The following is a 24317-nucleotide window of genomic DNA, read 5'->3' on the forward strand; positions in this document are numbered from 1 at the left end:
TAAGTATGCTCTGTGTAGCATGGTCTGGAAACCCCAGCCAGGATGGCAGTGAGTAAAATGCCATAGACATTAATTCAGAATTCAGAAAAGGGGGAAAGGTAAGGAAGATGCTAGCAGAAGGCTTACAGATGAACTATGCTTACTGACACTGAAGTCCAAACCCTAGCCACCAGCAAAGCCCCTGTGGAGAGGCTGCATGTGGCACTGCATTAGGCTAAGCTGCTAGACACTACACCAGGAGTGTCCAATCAAGCCCATAATGGTGGGCAGTGGGCTTTACCAAAACACCATGTTGATAATAAAATAGACCTGAAGCTCAGATGGGAACCTGAGGGGCCATCCTTATTCCTTTCTGTGCGTCCACTTCCCACCCCACAAACCTGGATTCCTCTAAGGAGTCTTAGATGTCAGGGGTACAGTGAGGAGGGTCCCAAGCTAGAATGTGATTGTCCAATCACAACACCCTGGCTGCCTCAGCTTTTCCCAATCTACCACAAGGATTTCCCTTACAGATCATATCAACTGAGAAAAGAGAGACTGCCCAACAGCCAGGACTATGGGTGTAAGGGGGTGAGAGTTAAGGGCTTCCCCTTTGTATATGTCCTAGCCAATGCAAGGTAAAACAGAGTGGGAATAGGCCAAGGAAACATATCCAGTAACAAAAAGCATCAAATGAATGGTGGTCCTACCAAGGCACTGTAAATCAAGCTTCTCGGAGAATGTCTAATGTTGCTGGAAGGGGCTCGCTCAGACATTAACTTGAGAAGCAGGCATGGAAGTCAGAAGGGACAAACAGAGGTACCAGGGGCCTATTCAGAGACGGCAGTTTACAAAGGTGTATCCTCCTCTGTGCTACCCAGTTTCTCCTCCTTTCTCAGAGGATTGCTCTATCTGCCACCCACACATGCTTCTCAGGGGAGCTTCCCTTTGTGAGTGTGGGGGCACACCAACAATCCCCGGCCCCTGTTCTGCTGCCCTTGGCCAAGGAGTTCCTCAGCAGCATTTGCTTCGGCAGGTCTGTGGGGGCCTGGGCCCTCCCGAGGGTCCTCACTCTGTGGGACACACTCACGAGTTGCCGTCCCTGGGACTGTCGTCCTCTTCCTCTTGCTCTTCCTCCTCTGCCTCACTACCCTGACTACTGTACACTGTTGACTTCAGAATGGAAGGGATTTCCTGAAAATATCTGTTGACAATGACATCCTCAGCATCCTCGTTCTCTCTGCTCATCCAGATATTCTCCCATCGGCTGTAGACAGTAAGGGGATGTTCACAATCACATTGCCTAGGACTACACTGAAGCCATAATTTCAAAACCTGCCAAGGAGCCCCTGGACCCTGCCCGGAAGAGGACAGCCACCAGGTAACTGGGCATCCTGCTTCTCATGAATTAAAAATGGTAGCTTGAAGCCACAAAGTCATCTGTGGCCACAAAATCAAACAGCAGGAACTCTGGGGTAGGCTAATGGCCTTTGAAGGCATGCTCTACACGTGGAGGGCCTCCGCAGGACAGAGTTACTCAGGAAGAAATATAATACCTGTTGTAAGAAAGGCAACGGCATTAAACAGCCTCCTCAATCAAGTGGGCGCCCACCTGTAAAGTAACACTGGGACAGTAAACAATTGAGCCCTTTAATTTACCCGCAGAGAACTCTGTGGGGATAGGTTTAATAATATTATAGAATTACGCAAAGAGCCGAGAGAGCTTTTAGTCCACCCTCAAAGTCACATGGCATAAAAGAAAAGTATGTATGAGGTTTGAGCAGGTAGGTGCCAACTGTCTGCAGACCTTTAGGTTTTAGGGGTACTTGTAGGCTTAATTTTAACTTTTTGGCCAGAGAAATTTAAAAAAAATAAAGCACCCAAGAGAGTGCCATTCTGTTAACAGTAAGGTGGGTGTTAACAGGAGGGTGGGTGCATGCTTTGGACATGAGGGAAGGGCGGACGAAACAAGAAAAGAAGCACAGGGAGATCGGAACAATTAGTCCATGAAGAAGTCTGTCTCTCTCTCTCTCTCTCTCTCTCTCTCTCTCTCTCTCTCTCTCTCTCTCTTTCTCTCTCTCTCTTTCTCTCTCTCTCTTTCTGTCTGCTGGCCTAGATAGTTCATCTGTTTAGCTAAATCTCTGGGATTCATTCCAAAATTCAATATAGGCTCTTTTAAAACTTCATTTATAAAAAGCAGGTTCCAAACAGACCAGGCAAGTGGGAAGAGAGGACTTTAAACTACAAAGACGTCAGGAAGAGAAAAAGAGCAGAGAGGCTTCTTCTAACAGTCCCAACCAGGAGAAACACAGCCATGGGTACCTTGAAGGGTTCCAGCAGATGGACCATATTGGGGAGAGGGAGCCCCCAGGGCGCTCGATCTTCACTTTCTCTTCGCCATTTTTGTTCCGGATGCTGATGATGCCATTGGACATCCCCAGAGCCAGGTACTGACCATCATTTGTCCAGCTGCACACACAGCCAATGGAGGGCATGGGGGGGGGCACACAGAGGACAGGGCTGTGAGGCAGCAGCAGCCAGGTTGTGGTTTCATCGCTCTCACTTATTCCTGACAGACTCAGCTTAGACTGCACTTACATCTGGAGTCAGGGAGACTAAGGCAGGGACATCTATTTTAGATGGCATTTATCCCAACTCTGCAGACATCGCCAAGGCAGCCTGTATCCAGACTAGGCCCTATTTTCTGCTTTACAGTTCAGCTCCCTCCCAATCCAAGGGCTCCCAGTAAACAGACTGTCTCGTGACTTTTTAGCCCTCGAACAGGGCTTCACGTGTCATTCAACAAATCACACGAGTTGAATCACAGAGTACCTTCAGAAGCTGCTCAGTTATAGAGTGCCTAGGCCTACTGGTGCTGTATTGCCGGAAATGGTATTGTTATCACCAGTGCTCCATGATTTAGTAACCACCCCAAGGTCACAGGCCTATCAGTGACAGGATGCAGATTCTGGTCTGAGTCTAGCACCAGCGTCAGAGGTTCCTGCCTGAGTTTCCCAGCGGAGACACCCATGCCAGCTCAGCATACAAAGATTATCAAAGGCACCAGTCTTTCCATCAAGGAGACGAGAGAAGGAAGAGGGAAATACTGAAGCCTACCCAACTGGCCAACAGCACACTTTCTCTGTGGGGTCTGCTGGGGAGAGAAAGGAACACAACGCCTGTGGTTAGAGCCTCCCTAGCTTACCTGCAGCAGGTGATCTTGCTGTTGGATTTGTGCTTGGAGACAGACTTCTGCTCAGGAGACCACAGCCCTTCAGTATCGAGCAACAGAAAAGAGAGCAAGACTTCTCAGCAACAGAGAGGAGGAAACCATCCGTTCACACAAAACTCAAACCTCCAGGGTCTTATGCTGAGTTAAGAAAAAGAAAAAGCCAACTTCCAAAGGCTTGACACCATAAAAGTCCACGTATATAACATACTGAATGACAACTACACACCCGGAGAACACATCTATGGCTACTGGGATTGTGGGTACCTAGTGGCAGAGGGTGGTAGGTGGAGGACACTGGTATGGGAATGGGATCCTGTGCTGCAGTGGTCATACACTGCCACACGTGATTGAGGGACAGAACTAAAACACACTGTGCCCCTCCTCCCTGGTTTCTGTACTGCCCATTGGGTGCCTCCTGGGAACCCACTAGGAGAACTGGGTGAAAAATACATGGCGCTGCTCTGCACTGTCTCTGCAATGCACTGAGACTCTACCACTGTTGTTTAAAAATAAAATAAAAGGTAGATGGTGAGGTTCTAGACAAGTTTTTCAGATTTATATCCCAAAGAAAAGGTCAACTTAGCTGCCCATAGCTGGGGTGTGGCTGCCGGAGAACAACCTGGCATGAAAATAGTTAAGAAAATGGGGGGTTGGGGATTTGGCTCAGTGGTAGAGCACTTGCCTAGGAAGCGCAAGGTCCTGGGTTCGGTCCCCAGCCCCGGGGGGTGGGGGGGGAAAAGAAAGAAAGAAAGAAAGAAAGAAAGAAAGAAAGAAAGAAAGAAAGAAAGAAAGAAAGAAAGAAAGAAAGAAAATGGAAAGTGCAGGAGTGAGGCTGTGAGCTTCCCACTGATGACCCGGTCTCAGACAGACAGACAGACAGACAGACAGACAGACACCACGTGTTCTCATGCCTAACTGAGATGACCCAGTCTTAGACAGACAGACAACATGTGTTCTCATGCCTAACCTTTAATGTTTGTAAATAAGGGGTGTGACAGTGGGTTCAGACAATGAAATTACAAGGAAATTATGAGAGGGAACAAGAGGCTTGGGGGAGGGGAATGGTAACAGACGTGAAAGGGGAAGGAGGGCACCAGGGAGGGAGTGTGGATGAGGCAGAGAGGTGTGGAGAAACAACAAAAACGAAGTGTTTGACAATGTCACCATGAAACCTAACTCTGTCAAGCTAATAACAATAAAATAAGTAACGAGGGGCTGGAGAGATGGCTCAGTGGTTAGAGCACTGACTGCTCTTCCAGAGGTCCTGAGTTCAACTCCCAGCAACCACATGGTGGCTCACAACCATCTGTAATGGGATCTGATGCCCTCTTCTGGTGTGTCTAAAGACAGTTAGAGTGTACTCACATACATTAAATAAATAAATCTTTAAAAAAAAAAAAAGGTAACGAATAAGCTTTTTGGAAAGTCCACTTTCTAGGCCTCTGTCACCTCAAATGACTGTATGTGAGCTGTGCACTGCACATGGCACATTGGTCAGCTTAGGCTTGCTCCCACCAATCCTCAGAGGTGGTCCAGTGCCCTAAACAACAGACAACAAAGCAAACCACCCTGCCTGGGCTGTGACATACACAGCCAATGCACACACAGAGAGCAGAGAAAGCCGTGGGTGAGTGGAGACCTGAGTGAATGTGTGCTATCACATGGCGTCACGTCAAGGACCCCACAGCTTCAGACCCAGAGCAACGGCAAAGCCTCTGCCCCTGGGGTGAGACTAAAGGGGATGGGAGAGCCTTCCCTACTATGTGTGCATACTGCCAATGCATGCAGAAAAGGCCACCACAGCTTTCCTCCCAGATATTTATGGCTTGAAGACTGTGCCCTAGAGAGAACGCTCTGACGAGGTTAGCTCAACCTGCCCCCTCATCTGTAATAACCTGCCTCCGTGACTCAGCTGTAAACAAGAACCCTGCCTCTATGGTCAACTCGATCCAATAAACACACTGGGCTTCCGGAGAGTTGTGACCTATTCAATCCCAGTTTTCCCAACTGGGTCTTATCTCTTCTTGTTCCCTACTGTCCCAGTCACATGGGTCCCTAGAGTCCCTGTAGCTAAGCAAGGTTTAAAAGGGAAATGTCTGTGAATGCCTGAGTCTTCCCCTCCCTTCCTTCTAACATTTCCACCCCACCCATGCGTTTTGTCTGTGCTCCACTGCAAGTGCAGGAAGCCTTCGGCTGCAGGAACCTTCCTGCCCAGCCCCCTTAGGAATATCTGCACTCAAACTCTGCACATAGCTGCCCAGCCTGGGTCTCACCCTACTCCTCTCCAGTGTTGGCTAAGTGACTGCCAGTGGTCCCAGAACCATACTGAACCCCTGTATTTTCTCCTTCACCAGGAGAATAGGAATGAGTGAAACATAATTTCAGGAGTTGGCACAGAACTCAGAAATTTTTTTAATGGCTCTCATACCATAGGAATTCTCTTTTTAAAAAATTCACTGTAAACTATCAGCACAGTGCCACTAAGACCCTATAGGTATGGCTGCATGTGTATGCTTGGCGGAGTTGTGTGTGGGGAAGCCTGTCCTAGGAAGTAGAAGCTGATGGTGAGATACCTTCCTCTATCCCTCTCTATTTTTCTGACAGGGTCTCTCATCTTGGCCTGGCTGTCTGTCCAGCAGGCCCTGGGACCTGACTGGAGCTGCAGACAAAGCGCCACAGCTGGCTTGTACATGGGCACTTGAGCTTTGATCTAACGAGAGCACTTTACCCACAGAGCCATTTCCCTAGCCCGAGTACTTTTACCTATGCGGTATTTTTGCAAATCCTACCTTCGTCTGCCATAGGCTTGAAAGCAGGGATATTTTATCTCCCCCAGACAGGTACATGGATCAGCACAAGAGGACATGCTCCATTGTTCTAGGCAAATGGCAGTGCTTCCAGAGAAAAGAAGTCCCTGCTAGGGTGAGCAAGTCTTCTGTGTGCCCCCATCCTTCACACCATTCTTCCCCTAGGACCCTACTGCTCATCTGTCTCAAATGGCTTGCCATCCTCAAGGTCATCACCTCTCACTGTCTCAATGCAGTTTCTTTCTTTTAAAGGTGGGGATTCTCTGTGTAGCTCCAGTTGTCCTGGAACTATGTAGTCCAGGCTGGCCTCGAACTCACAAAGATCTGCCTGCCTCTGCCTCCCAATCTCTAGGATTAAAAGCATGTGGCACCACTGCCCAGCTCTTGCTGCAAACTTAAAGGATCACCTCCCTTGGCTGCTGGAGGTGAAGAGGTCTCACTCTCTAAGGACAGGCATCGGCTTGTACGTGTGTCTCAGCATTCCCCACTAGAGGTGCTGGGAACTGAAACTTACCAAAGTCACTGGAGGAGCAAGATGCCAGCTGGTGGGTCACAGGATTGTAGGAGACACACTGTATAGAGTCATTGTGCCTGGAAGTTGAAGAGCTGAAGATTATCCACAACAAACCACAAATGTCTCAGTAGCTACAACTGGAGATTCAAAGCAGGCCTGAAGGAGCTGGAGAGATGGCTCACCAGTTAAGAGCACTTAATACTCTTCCAGAGGACCAGAATTCAATCCCAGTACCCAAAAACAGCTCACAGCTGTCTGTAACTCCAGTTCTAAAGGATCTGATGCCCTCTTCTAACCTCTTCAGGCAAAAAAAAAAAAAAATACATTTAAAAACAAAACAAAACAAACAAACAAAAAAGAACAACCCTAAGACTGAAGCCTCAGATGACACAGTGCAAGCCCTGCTCTAGGGGACCAACAGCACAGGGCCTCATTGACAGGACTGCCCTCAAAACCAGTTTCTACCAAGTCAGCATCCCACCCAACTCAAACTCCTCCTCTAGGGCTCTCCTCCTGATACCTCCAGTGCGTGTCTGAGACAAAGACAGAGAACCCAGCCTAGTGCAAGGTGCAGGTGACATGCTGTATTTGTGGCTCTTAATTGACAATTTCTCCTGTCCAGAAACATAGGGTGGAGTGTGAGGAATACAGTGCAGGCCAGGGTCTGGAAACATGGCAAATGCTGAGGTGCGCTCTATGGCATCTCAGCCCAGATCTAGCCGCTCACTTCTTGGTAACACTGTGAGCATGGTCTCATTCACTGTTCATCTAAACTTGGTGTTCAGAGCAGCATGGATCACAGTAGACAACAGGTAGAAGCAGCCCAAATGTTCATCGGCTGATCCATTAGCAATCCGAATGGAATATACACACAAAGGTGTATTACTCAGTCATGAGGACATTACATGAAATAAACTGTGGTGGTTTGAATACTCATGGCCCAAGGAGTGACACTATTAGGAGGTGTGGCCTTGGAGGAAGTGTGTCACTGTGAGGGTGGGCTTAGAGACCCTCCTCCTAGCCACGTGGGAGGTGGGAGCCAGTCTTCTCCGGGCTGCCTTCTGATCAAGATGCAGTAGAGCTCTCAGGTCATCTAGCACCATGACACTAAGTAGACCCTGCCAGCTTCCTGCCATGATGATAATGGACTAAACCTCTGAACCTGTAAGCCAGCTTCAAATAAATGTTGTTCTTTGTAAGAGCTGCCTTGGTCATGGTCTCTTCACAACAATGAAAACCCTAAGTCAATCACAAAACACCAAATGCTATATGATTCACTTACATGAGGCACCTAGAGGAGCCAAACTCCTCAAAAAGGACAATGACAGTTGCCAAGGCTGAGACAAGGCAGAATGGAAGATGGTAAGTACTTAGTTTAAAGTTCAGGAAGATGAAAGGGTCTAAGGACTTTACTTGCCAAAATTTGTCTACATAATAGTGTTAATGTACCTAACACCTGGTGGCCGATGGCCCAGTTTACATTTGGGGTATTTCTCTATAGTTGAAAATAAGAAAAGTACTTTCTATGGACCAGGTATGGTGCTAGGTGCTAGAATTATAAACATGTGAAAACAGGGACAGAGTCTACCTTCCAGAGCCCACAGGCCAATGGGTGACATTAATCAGCCAGAATATGTAAGACCACAGCTGTAAGTAATGCTCAGGAGAGGCATTCCTGAGTCTGGGTGGTAGGAATGGGTTGGCAGCAGACACAGCTGCACCTGAGACCTAGAGATGGAGAGGGGCTAACTAGTAGAGGGAGATTTGAGCATGGCCCCTAAGGAGCAGGAGCCTTAAAGCACACTGGCCTGTCTAGCTTTTGATACTGGGTAGATGCAAAGCCATTCTCAAAGGCAGAGACACTGAAGGGGACAGGCTGGGTGAGAGGGGAATGAGAGGATCTGTGGTGCCAGATTAGCTGGCTGAGCTGGTGACCCATCATTCCCTACCAACCCTTCCCCATGCTTAATCCAAGTGCATCTTAGAGAGGAGAGCGTCTTCATACATTCTTCCCACGAGGGTGTGGCTACAGAGAAGAGCAGTCAGAGCAGAGTCATGGGCAGCCCTTGTAAACCTAGCTGCCTGAGGCTGAGGCAGGAAGGTTATAAGCTTGAGGCCTGCCTTATAGAGGAAGACCCTGTCTCAGGCAAACAAGACAGCTGTCACCCATGAGTCACTCACGTGTACTTCAGAATGCCTTCCAGTTTTGAGGTCCAGATAATGATGCTCTTGTCAGCAGATCCAGATGCAAAGCGCTTGCCTAAAGGTTTTTTAAAAAGAAAATCCTCACATGTATTTTAAACCATAATTTTTGAGAGAATGTCCAAGAAAACTAATTCTTCAAGGCACACACTCAGCTAGTAATGTAGTTCAGTTGACAAGAGTAGCTGTCTAGTATGTATGAGGCCCAGGTTCAAATCCAGCACTGCACAGAGTAGGGGTGTATTCCCATCACCCATCATGGCAAGAAGATCAGAGGTTCAGAGTCATCCTTGGCTATAGAATGAGTTAGAGGCCAGCCTGGACTACAAGAGACCCTGTCTGAAAAAGGGGAGTAAGTACCCCTTTATTCTCTAGCACTGTTTTTGTATGTGGTGTAGGGATGGAACCTAGGGCTTACATACCCCACAAAGAAACTGTACCCCAGCTCTTCCACTGCTTCTCAGCAACACTGGCAACGAGGACTGCAGTTTGGACTTTGGGGTTCCACCTGCTCTTCCTGACACTAAGTATGCCCAGACACACTGAGGGTCAGCTACATCTGTGTGCCATGCTCTGCAGTAAGGGCTGAGCAGCGATTCAGATATTTAAGCTTCAGTTCCATGGTGTCTAGTCCAAGAAGCAGACATTAAGCTTATCCAACACAGATACAATATGGGGGGTGGGGAGTGAGTCCTCAAAAGAGCGTAACTGGGGGAGCTAACATTAAAATTTTTCCTTTTTTTTCCTTTTTTTTTTTTTCTTTTCTTTTTTTCGGAGCTGGGGACCGAACCCAGCGCCTTGCGCTTGCTAGGCAAGCACTCTACCACTGAGCTAAATCCCCAACTCCAAATTTTTACTTTTTTAAAGATTTTACTTATTTTTATTTTATGGGTATTTGCTTACATGTCTGTGTACCATGCACATGCCTGGTGCCTGAAGGCCAGAGGATGACAACAGATCCCTGAAACTACAGTTGTAGGTGGTTGTAAGCCACCATGTAGGTGCTGGGAATTGAACCTGGGTCCTCTAGAAGAACAGTTGGTGCTTTTGACTGCTATGGCACTTCTCTAGCCTCCTAATTTTTTTTAAATTTACAGTTGTATATATTTGTCTACACATGTGTTTGTGTGGTGTATGTGAGTACACATACATGCGTGTTCATAAGAGTGTGGGGTAAGGCTGATGTCAGGTACCTTCCTCTACTGCTCTCCTCTACTGCACTAACCCCGGAGCTCAGACTTAGCTAGGTTACCTGTCCAGAGAGCTCGTCCTGCCCCACCTCCCTAATGCTGGGCCAGCAGGCATACACACCACTGTGCTAGAGATACAAACTCAGGTCTTCATGCTTTCGCAGCAGGCACTTAACCAACTGAGCCATCTCCTCAGCTCTCAAAGTTGTATATATTCATGTATATTCAGGGTTTTAATATATTTAGTCAAATTAACATATTTATCACCTTAGATACTTACATTTTTAACGTTGAGAACATTAAAGTTTGTTCTTTTAGCAGTTTTAAATATATATTATTGTCAACTGTGATTATCACTCTGTGCAACAGATCTCAAAAACCTACCCATCTTGCCTGACTGAAACTGAGCTCTTAGGTCAGCATCTCCTAGAGCAGTGGTTCTCAACTGGTGGGTTGAGACCACTTTGGGGGTCAAATGTCACTTTCACAGAGGTCACCTAAGACTATCAAAAAGCACAGATATTTACATTACAATTCATAACAATACAACATTACAGTTATGAAGTAGAATGAAAATAATTTTATGGTTGGGGGTAGGGGGTCACCACAACATGAGAAACTGTACTGATGGGGTGCAGCATTAGGAAGGTTGAGAACCACTGCCCCCTAGACTGCATGCAGATGAGATCCTTCAGGGCAGATCTAAAGGATAAGCAGAGCTGACCCAAGTACAAAGGAAGAGCAAGATGTGTACACAGATGAAAGATACAAAGGCCCTAAGGCAGCAAAGGCTGGCATGGCTGGGAAGCCATGAGAGTCACAGCTTGGAGCAGGTGGCAAAGGATGCAGCAGATGAGAGAAGGAGCTCTAGGGCCTTTGGGGCCATAATGCAGATGGCACCTTTACCCCAAGCAGTGGGACGAGAGGCAGGCCTGAAGGGAAGAGCGGAGATGAGCTTACATCTCCACACTGCCTGGGGTTTAAGAAAGAACAGGCTAAAGAGGCAACATTAACCAAGTAATTCCTTATTCACTCCATAGATACCAACTTAAAGCAAGAGTGAGGTACTTTGTAGCAAACCCCGGGAGCCTCCACAAAGCAAGCATAGGACAGCATTTGCACACCCAGCTGCAGAGTCTTGTTAGATTTTTATTAATGTGTGAATATATGTATGCAAGAGGCACAAAGACCCATGGTGCATGCTGGGACCACTTTTGGGAGTTCTCTCCTTCCACCATGTGGGTTCCACTGATCAAACCCAGCTTGTCAGGCTTGGTGGCAAAGTCAAGTGTAATGGCCTGCTGAGCCATCTCGCTAGCCCAACCTGCTGATTTTTAGATTTTAATCTTAGGACAACGGGAAGGTTGTCTTCAGAAGTCACTGCTCCTAGAGCCTCGGTGTTCCCATTTGAAACAGAGAGGGAGCAGAAGTCCTCACTCAGAGGCTATGCAGAGACAACATATGCAAAGAACCTTTTGTAGTAGCTCAAACGGAACAGAGGTTGTAGGTGAGCAACATGGCACTGCAGCAAATGTTAATCAGAGAGAGACTCTACTCTCAGGTGTACCCTCCCTGTTTCCTGACCTAGTGAGCATCACGGATGACAAGTACAGGCTCCAGGCCCAGAGTCTCTGCATCAGAATCCCTAGTGATGTCACTAAGCAGCTGTGTGACCGGAACTAGCTCCTGGACACCTCCAGGGTTTCATTTCCTAGTGTGAAAATGGACATTGATAGGATTTACTTCATAGTTGATGGGAAGAAAGAGCATGCATGTGCACACATGCACACACACATATAAAATGTTCAGAACAATGCCTGGAATAGAATTGTGCTAAAAACATAGCTACTGTTACTCTCTTAATACTGGTTTATGCTGTTTTTGAACAAGGGGACTCTATCTTTCACACCTTTAACTATGGTAGCTCATTAATTACTTAGGAAACTTCGGAAGTCAGAACCAAGCAGGCTTAAAGAGTCAAATCACAATCTGTATGTCTCAATTTTCAGATCTAAGGGTATAGACAAGTTTGGAGGAACTAAGACTACCTAATCATTATGTGTTGCAAAAAGCATGATACACCAGGAAGACCCAGGCATAGTAGTCAGAGGACATCGCTTAGGCTCTGTAATTGCTCCAGGCCTGTGTGCCCCTCTGCCGGAGGAAGTAAGAGTGCCTTGCTGCAAGTTTCAGAGGGCTACAAGAAGAGTCACATGAAATGACACGTGTGACAGAGTTCTACAGAATGCTGACAAATGCCACTGCTTACAGGCCTACAGGCCACAGGGCTTCTCTCACACTCAGGATACCCAGCAACTTCTGCACCCATATACAAATAATTCAGCTACCCAGGCAGCCTGCCACTGGTCTCCTTAGACCATTACTCTCTACTTGAACTCAAACTGTCATAGCACAGACACCTGACCACGAAGAAAGAAATGTGTGCTGTCTCACTAACTTGTCCCTGGACTTACCCATTAAGTGTTCTCCCAAAGTGAAATAAGAGGCTGTCAGGCCAGAGCTGAAGACGCTGCATATACATGAAGAATGTGCATTCCCTGCCGAGCAGCTTGAAGCTTTTATCTAATTCTTAGAGAAGTCCTCCATCCAAAGCAATTACAAACCTGCGTCTGAGGCTCATCTAAGCTTTGTACCCTTGGTACAGGGGCTCTAACTGCAGTCAGAGCCTCATCTCCAGCCACATATCGACAGAGGAAGTAGCAGAGACAATACTCAGCCCAAAGTCAGGGCTCGGGCCAGAGTTTGGCTCAGTAGGTAAAGGCACTTGCCACATGAGCTTCATAACCTGAGCTCAGTCCCCAGAATCCAAGGAAAGGTGGACAGAGAGAACAGTCTCCATAAAGTTTTCCTCTAACTTCACATATGTGCCATGAAAACAAGCCCTTATGTGCGTGCACGCACAGTAATAATGCATTAGATATTTTAATGTCTAGTTTAGATAATATTAACCTAGATATTTTATTTTGTGTGTGAATATGTGTATGTGTGGACTCATGCATGCCACAATATACATTTGAAGGTTAAAGGACAACTTGCAAGAGTAGGTTCTCTCTTTATACCATGTTGTGACCAGAGATCAAATTCAAATCAGGCTCACTGCACATACCTTACCTTGGTGAGCCATCTGCCCGTTCTAATAAATTAACAAAAGAAAGACAGCTTTTGGGTTGGGCCAAGATTAAAACTTCCACAGCATAGCATTCTGTCTGTCTGTCTGTCTTTTAATATACCTACCTACCTATCTACTGTTTTTCTTCACTTTGCTTCAATCTTCGCAGTGCTGTTGAAGGAACTCAGGCCCTTGAGCAAGAGACTGCTAGGCAAGTGTTCTACCGCTCAGCTATGTCCCCAGTCCACATGAAGTTAAGTCGAGATCTCGGTTTCACACAGCAGTTCTCTGAGCACCTCCTCCCCTAGGCTTCCAGGTCCTCCAGTATAGTAATCCCTCAAGTCCGTAAGACCTCACCTCCTGTCCACCATGTCTCTTCCCTTACAGCCCATCTCCACTTTTCAAGGTCACTGCTTGTGACTATGCATCCTCTCTGCTCTGCGCTTTACCTTGCCTGTAAAACTGCTCCTCAGACTAAACCCACCTCTCCTCCTACCATGCAGCTCAGAGTGGCTGAAGAAGACAAACCACATAAAATGATGTCACCTCGGCCAGAGAGATGGCTCAGTGGTTAAGAGTGCTGACTGTTCTTCCGGAGGTCCTGAGTTCAAATCCCAGCAACCACATGGTGGCTCGCAACCATCTGTAATGAGATCTGATGCCCTCTTCTGGTGTCTGAAGACAGCTACAGTGTACTCGTATATAATAAATAAATCTTAAAAAAAAAATGATGTCACCTCTAATTCCTAACCACCAACTTCAAGTTCATCCTCTGCTCGCTGGAGGTCTCACTGTACCCACCCCCCAGTCCATTCATTTTTCCCACTCTCTGAGGCTGCCATTTTTTTGTTCCTTTCTCTTCAACTCTCAAGCACTTCCTTTCCAGTCCTCACTCTCAGTTCCGGTGGTTTCTTGTTAACTAAAACCATGGAAGAACCAGCAAGAAGACCCTTTAGATACCTACTCTCATAGCCAGGCCTCCCTCCCCCTGCCACTGCTCCTTTCTGAAGCAAAGCACTACCTGTGTCCTAGGTCCCACACCCTTGCCACTCAATGCATTCCAGCAATCTCTGCTTTCTTTCCTACATAGCCTTCCACAGTGGAAATGTGCACACCTGAACTTTGGATCTTCCACTGCAATTGTCCCACTGGCAATACCAGCCACATCAGTGGAGGGTAACTCCATCACTCAGTCATTCAGGTCAAAAGCTGTGGGGCTGCCTGCAATGTTCACACCCACATCCAACCTGCCAGGAAACCCCATCTGCTCCATACTCAAAAGCATATCCAGAACCTCATCACTTCTTGCCATTTCTATGGCCACTGTCACCCCGTCATAAAAGATACTTGTCACTCAGCTTCCTGAACCCCCTCATCTTTGATAAGCTGTTTCCAAGGCAAATAGAACATAGAAACCAGATTGGCCCCCTGCTCTGCGCAGACCCACCAACAGTGCACTCTTTTCACTGAGGATCAGAACCAGTGTTCTAATGACGTTGACACCATCTGGTCACCCCAGACCTGTTCTTTCTATCCCCTCTCCCACCTCTCCCCAACTCTCTCTGCCCTAGCTCCCAAGAGGTGCATTCTCACCCAAGGGCTTCTACAATGGTTACTCCGTCTTTGAGAAGCTCTCTTCTCCCAAACATCTGATGCCAAAACCTCTCCATCTCAGGCCAACAAGTCTTTGTTCAGCTGCCCTATACGAATGGGCCCACCTCATCATCAGATTGGATAATGCACTCCCAATTCTCATATTTGTCTGTCTTACTGCCTATCAGCCCAGCGCCTGGTTATCTCATTGACTGTGCTCATGCTCCCTCCTTCCTCTCCAGCTTCCCAACAGGCCCTTCTCCTATTTTGTTCTCTGAAGACAGTGCCTGACACACAGATACCTAAGGACTAGAGTTGTAACTCAGTGGCAGTGCATTTATCTGGTGTGCCCAAGGCCCTGGGCTTAGTCCCCAGCATCACAAGAAACAAACAAACTTGTTTCAGTGAATAGCTAAAGTCTATGCTATTCAATATCCTCTGAACATGCAGGTTATATTTTAAAGATATCCACAGAGTTCTTAAGTAGAAAGCTGAGCAGCTACGGGGCCATCAGAGACCAGAACCCAGAGCAGCCTCTTACCATCCTTTGCATACGCCACACAGTACACAGTGTCTTTGTGTCCCTTCAGGGGCTGAAGTAAGGTGCCATCAGAGGTGTCATAAACCTGTCAAAAGGGGTAAAAATATCGATTATCTGTGTGACATCCATTATTCAGAATTCCTGCAGGGTGCTACTGCTATTTTTGTTTTTATAACACAACAGTTGCTGATTTGCTAAATTAGCATCAAGTAGAGACAGCACCGCATAACAAGAACGACTACATCTTAATGCAGGGCAAGCAGGAAGTGGAGGTCCAGCTTATGTCTGTGTGGCCAGGAGCATACCATCAACCCTGGAGAAACAGCAACTATACTGATATTCACTCCAGGGGAAGTTCTGTAAGCTTCACCCATCCTCCCCACCTCCTTGCCTCCCCACCCAGGACTGGGAACTAAATCTGAGGCACTAAACAACGCCTGACAAGCTCTTAGCTTCTGAGCTATATTCCCAGCCTTCTCTCTTAGTTTTTAGTTTGGAACAGTGTTTGATTAAGATGCACAGTCTGCAGACTGGCCTTGAGCCTTTGATCATCCTGCCTCTGCCTCTCAAGTAGCTGAGATTATGAGCCTGCACAACCACGCCCTGGTACATTTCACTCATTCTTACATGGGCTTAGATGAATGATCCATCAAGGCAGGCCCTTGTCAACAAAGCCAGCACCTACAAAGAGCTGGTGGATAACATGGCTAACTGTCAGGGACAACACTGCCACTAGTGTCAGCACACACAGACGCATCATACTTGCTACCACGGCCTGAAAGTCACAGATCTAACAAACGTGGGGTTTGCAAGTGGGAGGGAGTGTTATAAAACCCAGCTGCAATGTGCATTTAGAATAGTTTATAGTTGTGCAACATGGCCAAATATGTGGAGATGTAAAAAACACAGCATCTGGGAAATGAGGACAGAGCTCTCCCACACAGGCGTAACACTGGAGAAGGAAACCAGGAAGGGAGTGAAAGGGTCTATGTTGTTTACCCTGGAAAGAAGTCTGCAGAACAACCCAACCACAATTCTAAGACTATGCAGTTAGGACACAGAACTTGGACGTCAGTCAGCCTGTGTATCTGGACACAGCAGAGAGGAGGACAGGGTCTTAGGGGAGAAAGAACTATCACAGAGGTTTTGGGTCAAACAGAAAGGTGTCTCTGAAGATTACTCTTATGTACTAGGATAGGTTCCAGAGGACGCCTGTGGCTTTTGGAACTATAAACAATAGGACAGCATTCATATGGAATTGTTTAGGGGCAGTGGAGTCCAGAAGTGGAGGTCAGGCTTCCTGGCTTCTCAGGGAAGGATAGCCTTTAGCCTTGTTAATTCACTTTGGTCCAACAAAATACGAACTGACACCCACTCAGTTTCAAAGGCATTTTGATTAATTGTCTGCAACCATTTCATGAGTGTCTCAAAGGAGAAAGACAAATGACTCCAAAGGAGGCATTGTTCATGAGTTCCTATCTGATAGACAGTTTACTTACCTGTTTTAAATAGACCATTTCCTTCCTTATTAAAAAGTAATGACTGGTTTTTCCGCCCTTGCCTTTTTTATCTCAAAAAAAGGGGGTCAAATTTCAGAGTACTTACAAGAGGGAGGGAGAAAAAAAGCACTCAGAATGGAAATGCAGACAAAATCCTACCAGCAATCTGTTTCCTGCAGCCAGAATCAGTTGAGTTCCATCAGGTTTAAATGCAAGGTCGTAGATACTAACAGGAGACAAGACAAAAAGACAATTAGGAACCAAAATGATGAGGTCTGCTAATGGCCAAGAAAGCAAACTTTATTTCCATTATGAAACACTATGTGTGTGCTGGGGGAAAATAATGGCTAAAAATTGCATCTGGTTGCAAATTCCACTCAACCACCACACCTTGGCAGCCCATTCAATCATGATCTGCTCAGCAGTCAGCTCAGTCCTAGTTTCCTCTCATGCAGAAGCCAGAAATGATTCACAGGGTCAACAGCTGAAGGCACAGGCTCTTCCAATCGTGCCATAGAAAGGCAGGACACAACAGCTAGGGTGTAAGGCAGGACAGCTACACAGATATTTACCAATTACCTGTTAGGAGTGAGGCACCAACAGACACGGGGGGAAGGGTGGGGAGGTTGGCAGTCTCTCTCTGCCTCTAGGAATCTCCACGTGAGTGGGAAACTAGAAAGCAGACTCCTTGGCCAAGGACTCCCATGGCACCAAGTTTAAGGAATATCCTTTTCATCTTTCAATCTGAGTTTCCAATGTTCTTCTACATGTCAGTGAAGTACGGCTGTGTTTTGTTTGTTTGCTTGCTTTCATACAAATGTGCATGTAATAATGTTTTATAATCAAGGATCTCTGAGTGTGGGTGAAATAATGAGGAATACTGTGTGCTGCTTTGCACAGTTCAAGGAAGACCCATATTCTAACCTGGGGAAGAGAAGCTCCATGAAGAACACAATATCCAAATGAGGGGCCACTCTGAGCCATGCAGAACAGTGGCAAGTACAGCTCTTAGGAAAAGAAATCAAGCAAAGAAGTAGAGACAGCAAGCAGTGTAAATAAAGAAACTAGACTGAACCATCTGATTATGTCCAAGGTGGTGGTGGTGGGGCTATCAAACCAGCAAAAACTGAGATTCTCAAATGACCCAGCCAGAAGAGTCACTATTGAAGAGAAGAGTGACAAGACAGTGAGTGTCCACTGTGAAAATGTGGCTGGAATAAACTACCTGGACTTGTCAGCAGTCTGAAAACACACTCTTTTCAATGACAATACTATCATAGCCCTTAGTTCTTCAAACATAATTTTATTTCATCTTTGCAATAAACCTCCACAGGCAAGGATGATTAAAGTAAACCCACTGTCCAGTAGATTCTTCATCTATCAGTTCAAATAACTGTTGATCAAAATTATTTTTAAAGAATTATTTTATGTATATGAGTACACTGTAGCTGTCCTCAGACACACCAAAAGAGGGTATCAGATTCCATTACAAATGGTTGTGAGCCACTATGTGGTTGCTGGAATTGAACTCAGGATCTCTAGAAGAGCAGTCAGTGCTCTTAACTGCTGGGCCATCTCCCCAGCCCAGATCCAAAATAATTTTAAATTTTTAAATATTTTTTAAAAATTACAGCACTCAGGAGGCAAAGGCAGATCTGTGAGTTCAAGGCCAACCTGGTCTGCATAGTGAGTTCCAGGTCAGCCAGAGCAACACAATGAGACCCTGTGGGTGTGTATACACACACTCCTATTTGTATGTGCACATACATATATGCACATACACAAGCATACACGTGCACACCCTCAAGGAAAAATCATGTCTGTGGTGAGCACATGCACCTTCCCCGTATCATTATTTTGCAGCACTCCCATGCTATCCAGAGGTGATTTACAGCATAGTGGCAGTCAAGGCTCTCTGCAAGTCTCTATACAGACATTAAGCTGGACTTGAACATCTGTCAGTTTGGTGTCTTTGGGGTTTCTGAAACAACTCTACAATGGTCATGAAAAGACAAAGTGGGCTCTGCTTTATAGACAACGATGTGGTACAGGCTGGGAAGAGCCTCACACACCCAGCAAGTAAAAGGGCCTCTGAAGCCTGGGATCCTAACCATCCTACTGCACTGCCTCTATTCCCTTGGATTATTGCCAGTTATATCAAATGTTTTTCTGAATGCTTTTCCAATGGCTGACATTTATTGAGAGCATTTGTTCTACCTACAGGATACAATTTAAATGCTCAGTTGTATAAATTCTCTCAACCTCACAACTCCAAGCCTATCTTGCAGATGAGAAAACTACAAAGTTAAACAACTTCCTGAAAATAAAAATAAACTGCTGCAGAGAAGGGTGAAGCCAGGATGGTGGGCCCCGCAGCCTAGCCCTAAAGCCTAAGTGTCAACTCTCAGGCCTGGTAGCCCTCATTATTGCTATTGGGGTATATCATGGTTGATGAAGTAATTCATAATGGCTTTCTTGCCCTCTCAGAACCAGCCCTCCCATCCCCAAAGTATTATCATTTTTTTTTCTTTTTTTCAGAGCTGGGGACTGAACCCAGGACCTTGCGCTTGCTAGGCAAGCACTCTACCACTGAGCCAAATCCCCCACCCAAGTATTATTATTTGCTCAAGGCATTCCATGAGAATTTGGAAAGTAAATGAAAAATAATAATTGTGTATATTTACAGGGTGTTTATATAATATATACATGATGTTTATATAATATATAAATATATATTGCAGAAAGCTAATTAACATGCTTATTACCTCAAAGACATTGTTTACTGCAATGATATTAAAAAATCTATCCATTAGCCATTTTGAAATATACGATATAACTGTGGCCCTCATGAGGCTGTTGAAATGCATTCCCTCACTCTAACTGAAACCCAGTGCCCTATGGTCACCACCACTCTCTCCCCATCCTCTTTTCTGTAGTTTTAGTATTATTTTGTTTACTTCCTGTGTCTTTGTGTATGGGTCATGTGGAGAGTCAGAGAAGACTCCTAGAAGATTCTTCACACTTGTGACAGGGAAAGTGTATGCTAGCCCCACATGTACACACATATCACAGCACAATGGAGCAGACAGGGTGGGCCCACTGAGGAAATGAAAGGATACACAGCTGGCTAACGGAGGCTGAGCAAAGGTAAGGCTGTCTGGCTTTCCAGTTCAGCACACTGCATTCTGTGTCGAATCCTGGCCCAGGTTCTGCACTGTCCTTCTTCACTGTTTTGTGATAACAGGCCTGGGCTTCCTTGACATGTGTTACATTCAAAAAAGCAAGCGGTAGGCTAAAAGTACAGGGAACTGGGGCCAGGAAAGCTGACCTATCTGAACTTCGCCCTTACTATAAAACAAGGTGGAGAGCTACCTCCTAACACCGGGATCCTGGGCCAGCTTTGTGTAAAATGCCCAGCATCTGTGTATCTTCATGCTGAGACATTAGCTTGGAATGGCTTTACACCTTCCATCCAGTCCTTGGTATGGCTCCCTTCCTGCCTGTACACATCTGGACCGTCATGATGATTCTCGGACCCCTTCTCCAAGAATTGAGTGTGGCTGAATTAGTGCTACTTGTATTTGTTTGTTGGGGCAGGGTCTTACCCTGGCTCAGGCTGATCTAGGACTCTTTTATAGCCTATGCTGGCCTTCAACTTACGCTACTCCTCCCAATTGCTGGAACTACAGATGTAAACCACTTCACCTGGCATTTTTTAAAAAAATTTTAATATTAATTTATTTTTTTATGTATGTGAGGGCATCAGCTCCCATTACAGATGGTTGTGAGCCATTATATGATTGCTGGGAACTGAACTCAGGACCTCTGGAAGAGCTGTCAGTGCTCTTAACCACTGGGCCACCTCTCCAGCTCCCTCTCCTGGCATTTTTTGTGGTTGCCTTTTACAGTCTCATGTGTACAATGGTCTGTTCTGTTCCAGACTCTCCATGTAGTTGATGCAGCTGAGGATGGCCTTGAATTTCTGATCCTCCTGTCTCTACTACTCAAGTGCTGGGATTATAGACATGTGCCACCACTCTTGGCTTCAGCTCATTTTTCTTTTACATTTATCTACTTATTTTAGGAGGCAAACAAATGCTGTGGTGCACATGTGATCAGAATACAACTAACTGGAGTTGGTTCTCTCTAGGGTTATCGTGTGGCCAGGGATCAAGCTCAGGTCATCTGACTAGTAGGAAGCACTTTTACCTACTAAGCCAGATATCTCCATGTTTGGTGTTTTATTTGGGCTAAGACTGAACATTTCTCAGATGTGAAAGTTCACTTTCTGGTTGCCCTGAAATATACTTTCTTAAATTACAACAGGCATATCTAATTTGTGATTATTTGTCGTCCAACACATGTGCTGGGAACAAAACTTGGGGGCACTGAAAGGAAGAGCAGCAAGCACTCTGCTGAGCCATCTCTCCAGCCTGATTTGCTCCAGTTTAACTCTTGCTGTAGTTGGAATCTAAACAGCTCAGTTTCACTCTCAAGCACACAGTCTTCTGTATTTGACTGTTTCATAACATGCATCCTTAATACACTTGTCTTCAACCCAAGGACAATAGCCAAGTTTTACATTTTGTTAGACCAGAGGCTTGACACACTGATCATAACTGGCAACCTACCAAAATTTGATGTTTAAACTCCACCCCCAGGGTTTAATGATATCACATCATCACAGAATCCCCAAATTGGAAAGGACTCAGACTTTTTTTTTTCTTTTTTCTTTTATTCAGAGCTGGGGACCGAACCCAGGGCCTTGCACTTGCTAGGCAAGTGCTCTACCACTGAGCTAAATCCCCAACCCCAGACTCAGACTTTTATCATGAACTCTACCACCCCACCCAGGGCAAATGCTCCCTCCACATGACCATCTAGCCTCAGCCAGCATACACTAGGGCTTGAGGCTTGCTGTCCTCTGGCAGTCTGTACCACCACTTGGGTTCTCTCCCAAGTGGTCCTCTTTTATGAAAAAGATAAACCGTCCAACCTGCATACTCGGATTTCACTGCTGAGGGATGAGAGCTGAGCCCTGCCAACTGTCCTCTGCATACTGAAGTCGCAAGGTGCCCTTCAAACCCACTACGAGCCACACATGCTACTCTGCTTACTCTCTGTCTCCTCCCCTGACAACCCCATGCTTGAAGCCCAAGACTTCCCGCTACCTTTTCTGAGACGAGCTTTCTCCTAGGCTGAAGATCTTAGCCTCCTGAGTAGAAGGGATTTGCAATCTCAGAAAAATTATATCATTTCATTAAATTTTAATGTGGTGCTAAGAATGCTGGGCCTCACACATGCTGGGAAAGCTCTCTACCACTGACCCACACCCTTAGCCTCCTCAGTTAGTCACAGCCTGTCTCAATGCTAGCTAACCTGCCTGGAATAAGAAGGGCTAGCCTCATAAGTCATTGCGGTTGAGATGAACCTAGAGCAGCATATTTAAGGAAGATAAAAGTTCAGAAAGAAAAAATAAAGAGGGAAAGCATTTAGAGGTCAGAGATAGCTCAATGGGTAAAGTGCTTGCTCTGCAAGCAAGTGTGAGGACCTGAGTTTAGATCCCAGTATTCCATGTAAAGCCTAGGCACAACATGCCATACCTCTAAACCAGAGTGATTGAGATGTGGAAACAGGCAGGTCCCAGGGGCTTGATGGCTAACCAGGCTAGCTTAAATGGTGAATTCAAGGTTGGGATCTGGAAGGATAGCACAGCATACTCTCTGCTCTTATAGAGGACATAGGTTCCCAGATCCTACATGGTGGCTCCCAACTGTCTGTAATTCCAGTTTCAGGGGATCTGATGCCCTCTTTTGGCATCTGCTAGTACCAGGCACTCAGGTAGTGCACATACATACATGCAGGCAGAACATCTATATACATAACATAAAAAATAAATAATAAAATATAGTGGACAGAAATAGAGGAAGATACCAACCTCTGACTGTCTCATGCACATGCACATGCACAGTCAAGTTCATCTGTATACACACACACATGTACATCACACAAATAAAGAACAAAAGAGGGGAGGGGAAGAAAGAGGGAAAGAAAAAATTGACAGATCTTTGGGTAGGAAAATGGAGTCTTTGGCTAAGCTCCAAAATATAATCTAAATGTTAGCAAGCCTAGAGGCAAGAAGGCCAGGGGACCACCCTGCAAGACATCAAAGGGGTCACTCTGGTTTATGAAGAGAACAGCAGAAATCATAGTAACAGGTCCTCAGTGAGTTATTCTGCTGGGTGAAGAACAGACCAGAAGCAAAAGAACAGAGCAGGAGCCTGTGGCTGACTAGGGGGAGTGGGGGGTTAGTCAAGGGCCTCTAGGATTGCCAGATTCTACTATCTAGGTGTGAGTTTTGTTCTGTTTTGCTCCATTTCATCAGCTGCCATGTGCAGCCATCTTCAGGCTGCCAGCCTACAGAGTCTCTGCACCTCCTACCCTAATAGATTGCTTCAAATCTGTAATATCCCTAAGAGCAGATAGCAGTCCTCACTGGTCATTCATTCCCTCGGCTATTCCTCCATGAACATACACGTCTACTCACTAAATACTAACAGGCTCCAGAAGCCTTTGGAAATAAAACACAGCCGTTGCTTTTACAAGGTGTCTGGGATTAACAGATTAAAAAATAACTCTTACACCCAACAGACTCTTAAGTACCACAAGAGCGGAGTGAACAAAATTCTGTGCCAGGGGTTGAGAACAGAGCAGATCAGGCTGCATTTGACCAGCAAATGTTTTGTTTGGCTCACATGGTGTTTTACTTTGTTTTTTCTAATTAGGTGCCAACATTTAGAAATTAGGACATTTCACACTTAAAACGCAGATTCCTAGCTTCTGGTAAAAATAGGAAGATCTGCAAACACCAGGCCAAATTTCTATCCATGATAATTGGCAGGAGCAGAGAAGCAGCTGCCCCTGTCATGCAGAGTGGGAGCCTTCCAGTTTGCTATAGTCCTTGTTACTCCCTATTGCTCCCTGACATGGAAGCCAGTGCTTGCTTGCCAGTTACTGCTAGCTTGTGCCATGGGTGCTCTAGTTGTTTGTTTGTTTGTTTGGTTGGTTGGTTGGTTAGTTAGTTGGTTGGTTGATTGATTGATTGATTAGTTGTCTCATTATGTAGTCCTGGCTGTGCTGGAACTCACTATGTAGACCAGGCTGGCCTCACACAGTTATCCAACTGCCTCTGCCTCTTGAGTGCTGGGATTAAAGACATTCATGGACCACCACCCCTGGTTGTGGGTAATCTTATACTAGAGTGAAGACAAAAGTAATAAAACTATGTTATTACCTTAGTACTGCTCAGGTTGAGCCAGGAGGACCAGAAGCCAGCTGGGCTACATGAGACTGTGTCTCAAAAAAGTAACATCGAAAACTTTTTTTTTAATGTTGAACTATTTATTGGGGCATGTGTACCATGGTGGTCAGAGGACAACCTGGTTCTCTCCTTTCACCGTGTGAGCCCTAGGGATCGAACTCACTATGCTTGGCAGAAAGCACCTTCGACTGCTGAGCACCCTACTGCTAACCTCCAAAGTCATTCATTAAAATGAAAACGGCTGACAAGGTGAAATGTTTCAAGTAGGTTGCAGGAGAACGTCCTGTGAGTAACAGAAATCTCTTCGAT

At 45.9% G+C, this 24317-nt stretch overlaps 1 protein-coding gene across 3 annotated transcripts in view; it reads right to left on the reverse strand.

Moving 5' to 3' along the window:
* Window positions 1–24317, reverse strand: part of Ift122 (intraflagellar transport 122) — a 68366-nt gene that overhangs the window by 41759 nt on the left and 2290 nt on the right. For 2 of the 3 annotated variants that reach the window (XM_032905863.1, XM_032905861.1), the window contains exons 2-7: window positions 16847–16913; window positions 15189–15273; window positions 8714–8792; window positions 6533–6609; window positions 3185–3251; window positions 2302–2448 (exon numbers count right to left, since the gene is read on the reverse strand). In XM_032905863.1, coding sequence (XP_032761754.1) covers window positions 2302–2448; window positions 3185–3251; window positions 6533–6609; window positions 8714–8792; window positions 15189–15273; window positions 16847–16913 — 522 coding nt within the window. Of the gene's footprint in view, window positions 1–1069; window positions 1247–2301; window positions 2449–3184; window positions 3252–6532; window positions 6610–8713; window positions 8793–15188; window positions 15274–16846; window positions 16914–24317 lie in introns of all 3 variants that reach the window. The other variant, XM_032905862.1, reaches the window with a different exon arrangement.

Source organism: Rattus rattus, chromosome 6 (assembly GCF_011064425.1).
Source record: "Rattus rattus isolate New Zealand chromosome 6, Rrattus_CSIRO_v1, whole genome shotgun sequence".
NCBI lineage: Eukaryota > Metazoa > Chordata > Mammalia > Rodentia > Muridae > Rattus > Rattus rattus.